This window comes from Ceratotherium simum, chromosome 6 (assembly GCF_057802395.1).
Source record: "Ceratotherium simum simum isolate JZ-2026a chromosome 6, ASM5780239v1, whole genome shotgun sequence".
In the NCBI taxonomy this organism is placed as follows: domain Eukaryota; kingdom Metazoa; phylum Chordata; class Mammalia; order Perissodactyla; family Rhinocerotidae; genus Ceratotherium; species Ceratotherium simum.
The window spans coordinates 89,260,487-89,273,613 of record NC_141905.1 but is presented as its reverse complement, the minus strand read 5'-3'; the positions used below and the strand labels follow the sequence as shown (position 1 = coordinate 89,273,613).

General features: G+C 47.6%; 1 protein-coding gene across 2 annotated transcripts in view; it reads right to left on the bottom strand.

Moving 5' to 3' along the window:
- The window catches only part of PPP2R2D (protein phosphatase 2 regulatory subunit Bdelta), a 56,802-nt gene extending 43,913 nt beyond the window's left edge, over window positions 1–12,889 (bottom strand). The window contains exons 1-2 of one of the 2 annotated variants that reach the window (XM_087432876.1): window positions 12,779–12,889; window positions 11,513–11,605 (exon numbers count right to left, since the gene is read on the bottom strand). In XM_087432876.1, the coding sequence (XP_087289002.1) occupies window positions 11,513–11,605; window positions 12,779–12,785 (100 nt within the window). In that variant the 5' untranslated portion in view covers window positions 12,786–12,889. The remainder of the gene's footprint in view (window positions 1–11,512; window positions 11,606–12,778) is intronic. The other variant, XM_087432875.1, reaches the window with a different exon arrangement.
- Window positions 12,890–13,127: the final 238 nt, after the last annotated feature.

The window sequence follows — 13,127 nt, the reverse complement described above, 5'->3', positions numbered from 1 at the left end:
ATAGATCTGTATGCCAAACTGCTCTCCAAAAAATAACTGTAGAGGGGGCCGGCCCTGTGGTGTAGCGGTTAAGTGTGTGTGCTCTGCTGCTGGCGCCCCAGGTTCGGATCCCAGGCTCGCACTGATGCACCACTTGTCAAGCCATGCAGTGGCGGCATCCCATATAAAGTGGAGGAAGATGGGCACAGATGCTAGCCTAGTGCCAGTCTTCCTCAGCAAAAAAAAAAAAAAAAAAAAAAAAGAGGAGGATCGGCATGGATGTTAGCTCAGAGCTGATCTTCCTCACACACAAAAAAACTGTAGAGATACTCTTTCCAGAAATGTAAAGCAAAAATAAAATCTCATCATTGCTTTAAAGTTTATTTGCTTATTAATGCCATTTCTTTGATGATTTATACTTTTATTTACCCTTTTTAAAAAATGAATGTCATGCCTATAGATGGTTAAAAATGAAGACCTATCATTTGTTTTTTCACTCAAATTTTCCTAATTATTATCAGGGAACTTGCTACCTTTGGGGCAGGCATGGTGACTCACAGACAATTCACAATTTATTAAAATCCTTGCTATGTGTCAGCATTGTGCTAGGTATAGTACAAGATATACAAGGAGATAAACATGTCCTACACATTCACACAACTGCATTTCTATTTTAGCTGTGGTTTTCTTATTTCTGGAGATCCAGATAAAATAGGCTCAAGTCTGTTCCACACGTTAAGTCTAAAACCCTCACCAAGCTTGCTGTGAATTCTCTAGGCTCTTCTGTTTTCACGGTTGCCCCTGCCTCTGAGCTCTGAACTCCTGCTACTAATTCAAGTTTAACCCACGAATCACTCTTCCCATCCCACACATTGTTTCTCTTCTACCCTATTCCTGACCCAAACACGGATCTCAGTTTTTTCTTAATTTTCAATAGCAGCAACAAAAAATCCACTCGAAAAAGACACATGTATAGTAGACCTAACTGAACTCTGGGTAAGAGGGTGTATGAAATGGGGGCAGAAGAATTAAAATTCAGGTTAGTAATAAAAAATATTCAGATAGATCACTATTTATAATATATAAAGAGCTTTTAAAAATTGATTTTTAGGGGCTGGCCTGGTGGCATAGTAGTTAAGTTTGCGTGCTCCACTTCAGGAGCCCAGGGTTCACAGGTTCGGATCCCAGGCAAGGACCTACACACCACTCAAGCCATGCTGTGGCTGCATCCCACATACAAAACAGAGGAAGACTGGCACAGATGTTAGCTCAGCAACAATCTTCCTCAGCCAAAAAAAAAAATTGATTTTTAAAAAGCTCAGTAGAAAAATGGATAAAAGATACGGTCCAACAATTCACAGAAGAAATAGAAATAGTCAATAAAAAAATCTCAACTACATAACTGATAAGGAAATGCAAACTACAACGTGAGATTTGCCATCAAACTAGCTGAGATGAGAGAGACTAATGCCTCAGCATGAGTGGGGAATGAGAAGTTTTGGGGAAGGTGTAAATTGGCACCATGTCTTGGAGGGCAATTTGGCAGCATCAAAATGTAAACATGCATGCCTTTGACAGTGTGTTCGTTCCTAGGAATCTAGCCACAGAAATGCCTGTACTGGGCAGAAGGATGAACCAGACTCTTTACTGCAATATCTTTAGTAACAGCAAAAACTGGAAACACCAACAGGTTACTAGTTAAATAAATAAGGTAATCTGTACAATGAAATACTAAGCAGCCATCAAAAAAGGATCAAATAGAACTATGCAAGAAGGCAGCATGGTTAACAATATTTAGGGGCCGGCCCAGTGGCGTAGCAGTTAAGTTCGCACACTGCGCTTCGGCGGCCCGGAGTGTTCGGATCCTGGGTGCAGACCTACTCACCGCTCATCAAGCCATGCTGAGGTGGTGTCCCACATAGAGCAACTAGAAGGACGTATAACTATGACATACGGCTATCTACTGGGGCTTTGGGGAGAAAAAAGCAAAAAACAAGGAAGACTGGCAACAAATGTTAGCTCAGGGCCAATCTTCCTCAAAAAGAAAAAAAAAAAGAATTACTTAAAAAAAAAAAAAAATTTAAGTGAGGGCTCTGGACTCAGAACACCTGGACTGAAATCCTGACTCCAGCACCTGCTAGCTCTGTGACCTTGGGTAGTGACTTAACCTTCCTGAGATTCAGTTCTCCCATGTGTAAAATGAAGGCAATAGTAGCACTTACATCTCAAGGGGGTGTGCCAAGGGCCAAAAGAGCTGAAGGGTCTGCGCAGCTCAGGAGCGCCTGCGTCACTGTAAGAGTGCAAACTCTTACACTAGACGTGCAAGAGAACAAGTCGCAAACAATACTTATAATAAGACTCACGTTTCATAAAGAATAAAAAAACTGCTTCTACACAAACTAAATTCTAAAATAAAACTAAATAGGAAATGGTCTAAAAATATATACACGCGGTTCAGAGTAGTTCCCTCTGCGGAGGGGTCCAGGACAGCAATGGGATAAAGAGGAACTTTCACTTCTACTCTTTATCCATCTGTATCATTTGATTTTCTTTAAATAATGAACACTCTACTTTTGTATTTTGAGACAAAACCAATAAAATCCAGTGAAGATGAGAGGGGACAGTTAATACTGAAATCTGCCCTGTTCTGTTTTTCCTATTGCTAATAGCTTGCTTTACAGCAGTAATTCTCAAAATGTGGTCTGTGGACCCCTGGGGGTCCCCAAGAACCGCTTAGAGGTCCATGAAGTCAGAATTATTTTCATAATAATACCAACACATCGCTTGCTGTTTTCACTGTGCTGTTATTTGCAGGGACAAACAAAAGTGATGGTGGCTGGAACGGCTGGAGCCTCAGCACAAACCAGGGCAGCAGCACCCAACCGTGCTGGTCATCACACCACACTCGCAGGAAAGAAGGCAGGAAAAAAGCCAGTTTCAGTTAGGAATGTCCTTGAGGGACAAACTAATTAATTTACTCAGTCACAGCCCTCTGTATACAATGGGCACTATGCACAGACCACGTCTGCTGCACCCCCAAGAACAGTGACTGCTGCGAGGAAAGGCACGCGCACAGCTGTCTGTGCTGCAAGCTTAACTTTTTCACGGAATGCCATTTTTATTTGAAACAACTGACCAACTATGGTTACTCAGACTTTGGTATCTGGCAGAAATTTTCTTAAAAATGAACAAAGTGAGCCTCTCACTTCACAGAAAAACAACTGACAGTATTTGTTGCCAATGATAAAATCCAAGCTTTCAAGAGAAAATCAGAATTTTGGAAAACTTCTATCTATTACTATTAATTTGACAGCTTCCCGCTTTAAGATTTTTCTGATGAGATCAGTGGTGATGGTAACAAATGTGATTTTCTTTGATGTTGTGTAATGGAATATATCAACATTTAGAAGATGTGAGTAACTCAGTGGACCAATATTTCCAAATGACCAACGTGTGATGTTAGCAAATCATGCACATAAGCAAGAGATCCATTCAGAGTCAAGACAGAACTATGGATTTTAATGTAACCAGGGATAAAAGGTTCACTGATATGGTTTCAGTTCCGATGTGCACTCTAAAATTAAAAAACCATCACGTGTCCAGTTTTGTTGCAGTAGTAAAGAATATCCACAATTGTATGAAGAGGCTATTAAATCACTCCTCGCTTTTCTGACCACATGTAAGTGGGAGGCCACATTTTCTTCATCTATTTCAATAAAACAACTGCAATAGACTGAATGCAAAAGCAGATCTGAGAATTCAGCTGTCTTCTATTGAGCCCTATACTATAGGGTTTGCAAAGTGTAAAACAATGCCACTCTTCTCACTAAATCTTTTTTTATTTTGGGAAAGTTGTTATTCATTAAAAATGTTATGTTAACGTGTAATAGATTTACTATTTTAAAGTGAAATAATAAATATTTCAAGTTGTTCTGTTTTAATTTCAAATATAGTAAATATTGATAGATATAACCCACACAAAAGCTCTCTGGTCCCCAAAAATTATTAAGAGTATAAAAGTCTCCTGGAACTAAAAGGCTCTGAGAACTACTGGTTCAGCACAGGAGCTGCAAACTACAACCTGAAGGCAAAACCTGGCCCCTGCTGTTTTGTCAATATAATCACGCGCCAGATAACAACATTTTGGTCAATGATGGCCCACGCAGATGACAGTGGTCCCATAAGACTAGTATGATAGAGCCCAGGTGTATAGCAGGCTATATCATCTAGGTTTGTCTAAGTGCACTCTATGATGTTCACATGACGACGAAATCGCCTAAAAATGTATTTCTCGGGATGTGTCCCTCTTGTTTAGTGACACAGGACTGCAGTGTTATTGGGCCACTGCCATGGCCATTCATTCCATGGGTCCTGCAGCTGTGTTCCTGCTACAGAGGCAGAGTTGACTTTGGTAGTTACAACAGAGACAGTCTGGCCTGCAAAGTCTAAAACATTTACTATTTGGCCCTTTGCAAACCTTGATTTAGAGTAAGTTCACATTACAGACTTTACTAACTTATTTATTTATTTATTTATTTTGGTTAGGAAGACTGGCCCTGAGCTAACATCTGTTGCCCATCTTCCTGTTTTTGCTTGAGGAAGACTGTCCCTGAGCTAACATCTGTGCCAATCTTCACCTATTTTATATGTGAGACACTGCCACAGCATGGCTTGATGAGTGGTGTGTGGGTCCATGCTTATGATCCAAACCCACGAACCCCAGGCCGCCAAAGCAGAGCACACAAACTTAACCACTATGCAACAGGGCTGGCCTCTACTTACTTATTTTTTTTGCTGAGGAAGATTGCCCCTGAGCTAACATCCGTGCTCATCTTCCTCTATCTTACGTGGGACCCCGCCACAGCATGGCTTTACAAGCGGCACATTGGTGCGCACCCGGGATCCAAACCCTCGAACCCCCGGCAGCTGAAGTGGAGCGTGCGCACTTAACCACTACGCCACCAGGCCGGCCCCCTTATTTATTTTTTTGTTGAGGTAACATTGGTTTATAACATTATATAAATTTCAGGTGTACAACATTATATTTCACCTTCTGTATAGATTACATCGTGTTTTGCAACAAAAGTCTAGTTTTTACCTGTCACTGTATACATGTGCCCCTTTTCCCCTTTCACCCTCCCCTCACGCCCCCACTGCCCCTCACTTCACTACCGCCCCCCCACACCCCCTTTAACCACCAATCTGCTCTCTGTATCTGTGCGTTTATCTTCCATATACAAGTGAAATCATATGGTATTTGTCTTTCTCCATCTTCCAGCCTTTATTATTGCAGTAACTTCGCAATTGACATTTCTGCCTCCATTCTCACCCTATCGGCATCCATTCTCCAAAGGCCAGAATGACCTCCCTAAAGACACATAAAGTTGATGTCACTCCTCTACTTACAATCTCAAAGGCTCATAATCACAATCACTTCAAAGCACAATTCAAAGTCTTCAGCACAGGATTCAAGGCTTTTACTAATCACACTCTGGCCCCTGCCAGCCTGCCCCTCATCAGGGGCCACTCCCCTCTCTGCAGAAGGAACATGCCAAGTACTCTGATTTCTCAGAACGGACCATGCTCTCTCCAATCTCCACTCCGAGCCCCCTCCATCTGGAACATTCTTCTCCCCTTCCCTTCCTCCCTCTTCCTACACCCTCATTTCCTCCCCTTCACTCCCAACTCAAGTCTGTGTACTAGGCACTTGGACCACATTCCCTCGACATACCTTGCTCTCACGACAGTGCAGTGACCCATCCACTTGCCAGTCTCTGTCTAAACAAAGGGCTTAGTGAGGTAGGAACTGGGTTTCTCTACTCCAACGTAGAACTAGCAGCCCTTTAGGATGCTGTCGCGAATGTTTTAGGCGAACTAAGCTGACAGCTAGCCCCCATAACATTTTCTTAAATTGGCTCCCTGGAGCAACACAGAGTAAGTTATTCTCCTGTGCAAGAGGGTCTCTTTAAGACACCAACATTTTCACAGTAATCAGTTTCTGTGTGCTGTCTGCCAGAGACTTCTCTGCTTTCTCTGGAATCTTCCTAATAACCCTGTGACGGTCACAAGGAACAGCACCCACGTTTCACAGACAAGGAAACAGAAGGTAAGTAACCTGTCACGTTAACACAAATCTAGTAACAGGGCTGAAATGGGATTTGTACCAAATGCCTTTCCATATCCTGATTAACATCAAGTTGAAGAGATAGGCCTAACCCATGTGATAAAACTGGGGAACAACAAGCAGGATACAGCCCACTGCTAAACATCATGGTAAGGTGAGAGGAAAGGTCCGAGTCTAAGACAGAATGCTGGATGTTCAGAGTGGCTGAGCAGTGATTCATAAAGAAAGTGGAATCTGAGATGGATTCAGAACGATCGGTAGGGTATGGAGCGTACACAGTAGAAAAAAAGAATATTCTAACTTGGGAAAGAAATATAAGCAAAAATTAAGGAATGGGAAGGATCGATGAATAATAGTGGAAAAGGGTTAAGCCCAATGAAAGGGATCTGGGTGAGTGGAGAGATTAAATATAGCTACAACCAAATGCAAACACCTTAAATACATGAGAATTAATTAACAGTGTATCTAACACTTGAACAACACTTCACAGGTTACAAAAGCTCTGCACACTGTTTTATCTTAATAAAAACCTTAGGATGTAATTTCTAGAAGAACAAGCTGAGGTTCAGAAAGGGCCTTCAGACCTGACAAATGGCAGACATGAACTGATATTGCCATCAAAACAACAGATTTTTAAAATCAGGGAATAAAAAAATCGAGTATGATTTAATACTACCATAAATCTCATAAACCTACATCTGATTACGTAACTACGATCAGTCTAGCTTCTTGAACATGCAACCTGATTGCAGAGACATTACAACGTAGCTGTGCTCAATAAGTATGGTGAATGCATTAATCCTAAGAAAAGCACACATATCTGATTTCCTAAAGGCAGAATCTCCCCATGAAGCTCTCTCCTAAATTAAACTACAAGAATGTTACTAGATCGTTTTCTTGTTTGATGGCTTTCCCCTAGAAGATGCTTTCCTGAAGGCCTTTTTCAACGGCACAGGTATAAATACTAAGTAATTGGGAATTCTACAATGGAATGGAGACATCAGATTGAGAATAATTCAAATAACCAGACACTGTGCCCATTTGTCACTTAAAAAAAAAAGTCAATGGTAAGTACTTAATGCCCATTTTCTATACACAGAAAAAAATCAATCACAATACTCTAAAAATAATGACTATGACTGAAAAGTTTTGCATTCACAAATACCAGATTTTATTGCGTCTAAGGAGCACATCTTCCCATACCTTAACATCTTCAAAATCAGATGCATCTTATATTCAAGGAAACACAGTAACTTCCTGGTATTGATGCTCAAGTGTCCTTCATCTTTGTTACCCTTCTCCAACTTACATGTTTCTTTTTTTCTTTCATAATATCTATGTAAACCCCGTTAGAAAAGATGGCCCTGCCAGATTACCTGGATACCCATATTATTTATACAACTCCCCAGACTCAAGCTTGAATCTAAGCAGATGAACCTTCAGCTTTGTTTAGTATTATTTCTTTAGAAAAACATTAATGTCTAATTCAAAGCAATGGATCAGATCATGGATTAAGAAAGCGATTAAAACAAACTCATCAAATAAAAAGGCAAGACACTTAAAACTACAAATTCTGAGATGAAAGGAACCAGGTGCTTTCAAGCTACACAAAACCAGGTGACAGCTCACTACAGGGCCCTCCTCCAGCCCTCCCCACCATTTCTCCAGAAAAGCAACTCCTGCACAGCGCTGCCCTGCAGGAAGGCAACCACAGTCGTGTTCAGGGGACAGGCAGGCAAAGTGTGCTCAGTTACTCTCTCTCTCTGTGATATCTATTCTTCAAATCGTTTGAGAATGGCCATTCTCGAACCCTTGTTACTAACCTTACATCATTTTCACAGGCACTTCCTTTACTGGCATCTCATTTTCATTTGTTTTCCGAGGCAATTTCCTACAAGTCCTGGTGGTGAGATCTCTCCTGAGCTTTAGAAGGACAGAGCAATCCCAAGGTTGGGTGGCCACATCCCACAGTGGGGGCTTCATCAGTACTGGCCGCAAATAGCCACTGAAGCAGTACAGCACTCATGGGCTCTGGAGCCAGTTGGCCTGGCTTCAAACCCTGGCTCTGCCATATAGTGGCTGCTCACCACGTTAACTGCCCTCTGTGCCTTGGCTCCTGCATCTAAAACTGAGAAGAACAAGAGTTCCTCCCTCTGAGGGTGGTGTGAAGGTTGGATTAATGGACCCGGGTGACTTGGAGCAATCTCTGGAACAAAACAAGACTCAACAACTGTGAGCCATCACCACCTCCAGACTGGGTCCTCTTCAAGCTTCAAGCTTGAGAAGCTCAGACTCTATTGAAGACAGACAAGCCAGGGACTATGATATCGTGTGACGTCTGCAAAAGATGTTCACCCAGTGAAAGCTGTCCCAGGAAGGGGAGCAGGGGCTGGGTGACGGTGCCTAAATGTCACGCACGAAAAACCTGCACAGTCAACAACTTCCCAAAAGGTGTCACCATGTAGGGCCTAAGTATTTGGAGGCACAGGCTAAGAAACAACTTCTCGCTTCTTCTGGAAGCCTCCCCCTGGCTTCACTATTTTGACTCTTGCTCATCTAGGCATAAAAGTTCACCCACTCCACCTTCAGGGGTGATGACTACAGGCACAGCCAGCTTGCTGTTAGGGGAAGGGGAGAGAGGCAAGTGACCAGTGACTGTCACTCATGCATCTTGTCACCAGCAGGACAGTCACTAATTTCCTTTTGAGCCCAGCACTCCTACTTGCAGGGAGATGGGAAATCCCTGATAGCACCATGGCTGACCTGACCCACAAGCAAAACCCTATTCTTTACAAAAGGAAAAAAGCCATCCAATTTTACACACACAATACTTTCTTCAGGAGTTATGATTCAAGTCCCCCCAACCTATTAGTTTTAAAAACCAAAAGGAAATCACAATCCTCTCTCCAGTGTACTCATTCCTCAATCTTCAAATCAGGGGAGTCACATGTACCCCTGGCACCACCTCACGCTCACTAGGCGCTGTCCTCACTCAGGTAAGGAGAGGGCCCTCGCCTCCATCTCACTCACTTTCCGATCACCCATCGCAGGCGAAAGCAGAAAGACGGTCCAAAGTGCAGGATTACAGTGGAACTCTTCAAAGCAGAGCCTAAAGCAGAACAAAACCTTCAAGAACAAAACGCCTCACAAGCCACAAACCTAAACAAGTCAATTTTCTATACCTTAGGTTTTACAGCCCAGCTATCAGTGTACAATAACCTCCCTTAAATTACTCATCTCCTATTTATTTCTTTTTATTTATTTTTTTTTTAAGATTTTTTTTTTTTTTAAGATTTTTTATTTATTTTATTTTTTCCCCCCAAAGCCCCAGTAGATAGTTGTATGTCATAGCTGCACATCCTTCTAGTTGCTGTATGTGGGACTCGGCCTCAGGATGGACGGAGAAGTGGTGCCTCCACGCGCACCCGGGATCCGAACCCGGGCCACCAGCATTGCAGCACGCGCACTTAACCACCAAGCCACAGGGCCGGCCCTCCTATTTATTTCTTATCCACCTTTCTTCATCAAGGTTGAGTTTGGGCACAGCCAGCTTCTTTATTCTCATTGCTTAACAATCAGTAGTTGCTAACAATTACGCTCTCCTTCTTTATCACCGACTTTTACGGTAATAATACAATCCAAATGAACACTCTCACAACTACTTGACAACAGGATGACGAGTTATGAATATGCTAGCCCCAACGGGTTACTAACGCCAAAGCATAAGTGGATTAAGACAGAAAGCTCTGAATACATACAGCAATCAAAAAACATAGGGGTAATTACTACAAAGCAATCTTACAGAAAAGATAACTCGAAACACCAAACTTTTAGATGTATTCAAAACTTTACTTGAAGAAAGGGTTTAAAACCGCAAAAAGTCCCAGTTTAATTCTGAGAACAGAATATTTCTGTCAAGATTTTTTTTAAGGAAGAATACTGTTTTCAAAGTTTAACATCACTTAAAATACACCATTTTAGTTAGAGATAAATTTTAATTCATTCAGCTTGTCAACAAAAGCCATAAAAAGGGAAAGAAACCAGAAATTAAGACAGGCATTAAGCCGTTCCACCTCCCTACCCCTAAACAAACAGGTTTTGCTTTACTCCCAATAGAAATTTTGAGTGTCACCCATGTGGCACATGCAAAATGAAAAAAAAAAGTAGTATATCTTAAATGAATATAAAAGAAACAGAATCAATACACTATTTAGTTTATATAAAATCACCCAGTTTCAATCTCAAACCATATACATCTTTACAAATTCCTTACAGCACAGTTTTACTTGCTTAATAATCCGGGTACTGTTTGTCCGATGGGGCCAAGGGCCTCCAGATTGTCATACTGCCAGGGAGAGGTGCAGGGTGGAGAAGGAGGGAGCAAAAGGTCATGGGAGGGGCCAAGGTGGAGGAAAAGTGGCAAGACAGCTGACTAGAGGCTGTTAGCTACTTGGGGCAAGGAAGGGGCACTTCGTGGAAAGACAACTCGTTTTCAAGAAAATGTTAAAGGTTCGCAGTGCTCACTTAAATGGCTGAACAATAAAAAGTCACTCTAAAGCTCTAATGAAACCTCTGAGTTGCTAAGAATCAGCTTTGCATTCGGCTGTGAACAGGGGAAAGAAGACAGGTGGTTTACACTTTAAGATGGCATGTAGCTTTGTGGGAAACTGCGGCAGGAGACAGTCCCCAGCTTCCCGCCCAACACCCTAAAACTATGTGCCTTGGCTAGTTCAAGGCTATGATTAAGGAAAAGACCAACCAACTGCAAGTAACACGATAAGGTTAAAGGGTAAAATCTGCAGTCTGAACTTTAAAATACATCACTGGAGAGGGAGAAGGAATTGCTAACAAACTTCAAGAATTTTAGTACCTTAGAAAGCGACCTTAAGGATCAAGCGGTCCAACCTCCTTTTTAAAGATGAAGAAACTGAGGCAAAACAGCGTGCCCAAGAGTACACAGGTGATTACAGAAAGCTTGGGTCTAGAAGTGAGGCCTCCCGACCTAGTCCAGGACCACTGCCCACTCCACTCTTGCTTTTCTGCAGTTATCCCAATTTTATGTTTCTCGAGTCCCCAATTTCTGCAATTATTTCCGCAGTTCCACCAAATGCAGGAAGCAGCCACTTGCAATGTGAAGAACCCAGAACCCACTCGGAAGACCGAGACCCCTGCAGCCTCCATGACCTTGGGCTCCTTACATAACCCCTGAGGGCCTGTCTCCCGTCTATGAACCGGACCCCGGTGCACACGCTCAGAGCGCGGCGCGCAGGACACTGGCCCCGGCGCAGCTCCACCGGGCGGGAGGGGCCCCGGGACCGGGGTCCCGGGAGGGCCGGGCCGGGAAGAGCACGTGGGGTCGGCCCGGGGCGAGGAAGCCCGCCCGCCCTGAGCCCAGGTGCGCCACCTCACCTTCGGCCACGTCCTCGTCGATGGCCCCCTTGACCTGCGAGAAGCACCACTGCAAGTCGTTGCCGCCCGCGGGGCAGCCGCCGCCCCCGGCCCCTGCGAACACACCCGGCGTCAGCACCCGCGCCCCTCGCTCCTGCCCCGCGCCCCCTGCTCCTGCCCCACGCCCCCCGCTCCCGCACTCGGCGCCCCGCTCCCGCGCCCCCCGCTCCTGCCCCCGGCGCCCCGCTCCTACACCCCGCGCCCCCGCTGCTGCCCCACTCCTGCCCCCAGCTCCTGCTCCGGCGCCCCCACTCCTGCACCCCGCGCCCCCACTCCTTCCCCGGCTCCCCAGCTCCTGCCCCGGCGCCCCCGCCCCAGCTCCTGCACCCCACTCCTGCCCCGGCGCCCCCGCTCCTGCACCCCGCGCCCCCGTTCCTGCCCCCACTCCTGCCCCGCGCCCCCTGCTGCTGCCCCACTCCTGCCCCCAGGTCCTGCTCCAGCGCCCCCACTCCCCGGCGGCCCCAGCTCCTATCCCGGCGCCCCCGCTCCTGCCCCCACTCCTGCCCCGGCGCCCTCCGCTCCTGCCCCCGCGCCCCTCCGCTGCTGCCCCACTCCTGCTCCCAGCTCCTGCCCCGGCGCCCCCGCTCCTGCCCCCACGCCCCCGCTCCTGCCCCAGCGGCCCCTCTCCTGACCCTGCTCCTGCCCCGGCGCCCCCGCTCCTGCCCCCGCGCACCGCTCCTGCACCCCGCGCCCCCGCTGCTGCCTCGGCGGCCCCCGCTCCTGCCCCCGCGCACCGCTCCTGCACCCCGCGCCGCGCCCCTCACTCCTGCCCTGGCGCCCCTCGCTCCTGCCCTGGCGCCCCCCGATCCTGCACCCCGCGCCCCCGCTGCTGCCTCGGCGGCCCCGCTCCTGCCTCGGCGCCCCCCGCGCCCCGCTCCTGCCCCGGTGTTCCCCGCGGCCCCCCGCTCCCGCTCCGGCGCCCCCCGCTCCGGCACCCCGCCCCCCTCACTCCTCCCCTGGCGCCCCCCGCTCCTGCCCTGGCGCCCCCCGATCCTGCACCCCGCGCCTCGCTCCTACCCCGGCGACCCCGCGCCCCCGCTCCTGCCCCGGAGCTCCCCGCTCCAGCACGCCGCTCCTTCCCCGGCGCCCCCGATCCTGCACCCCGCGCCCCCACTCCTGCCCCGGCGCCCCCGCTCCTGCCCCAGCGCCCCCGCACCCCTCGCTCCTGCACCCCACGCCCCCCGCTTCTGCCCGGTGCCCTCGGCCCACCCCGCGCGGCCCTCTCACCTGCCATGGCCGGCGGCCGGCGGGCGGGCGCCGAGACGGCGGCGGAGGGAAGAGGCGGCCTCCGCGCTGTTGCCGTCCGAGCACCTCAGCCCGGCCGCCGCCGGCGCCGCCGCCGCCGCCAGGGAGGGATTTTTCCCTTTTCAAAATGGCGCCCAATGGCCGTCGCCCCGCTCGATGACGTCATCCCCCTCCGCCTCCGCCGCGGGCCGCGGGCGGGGCGGGGCCGCCGGGAGAGCTCCCCTGCGCCCTGCGGGGCGGGACGGGGCGCGCGGCCGCGGGGGCTGCCGGGGGCGCGCCACGCACCGACTGCGCCTGCGCGAGCCGCGCCCCGCCCCCTGACCCGGGCTTG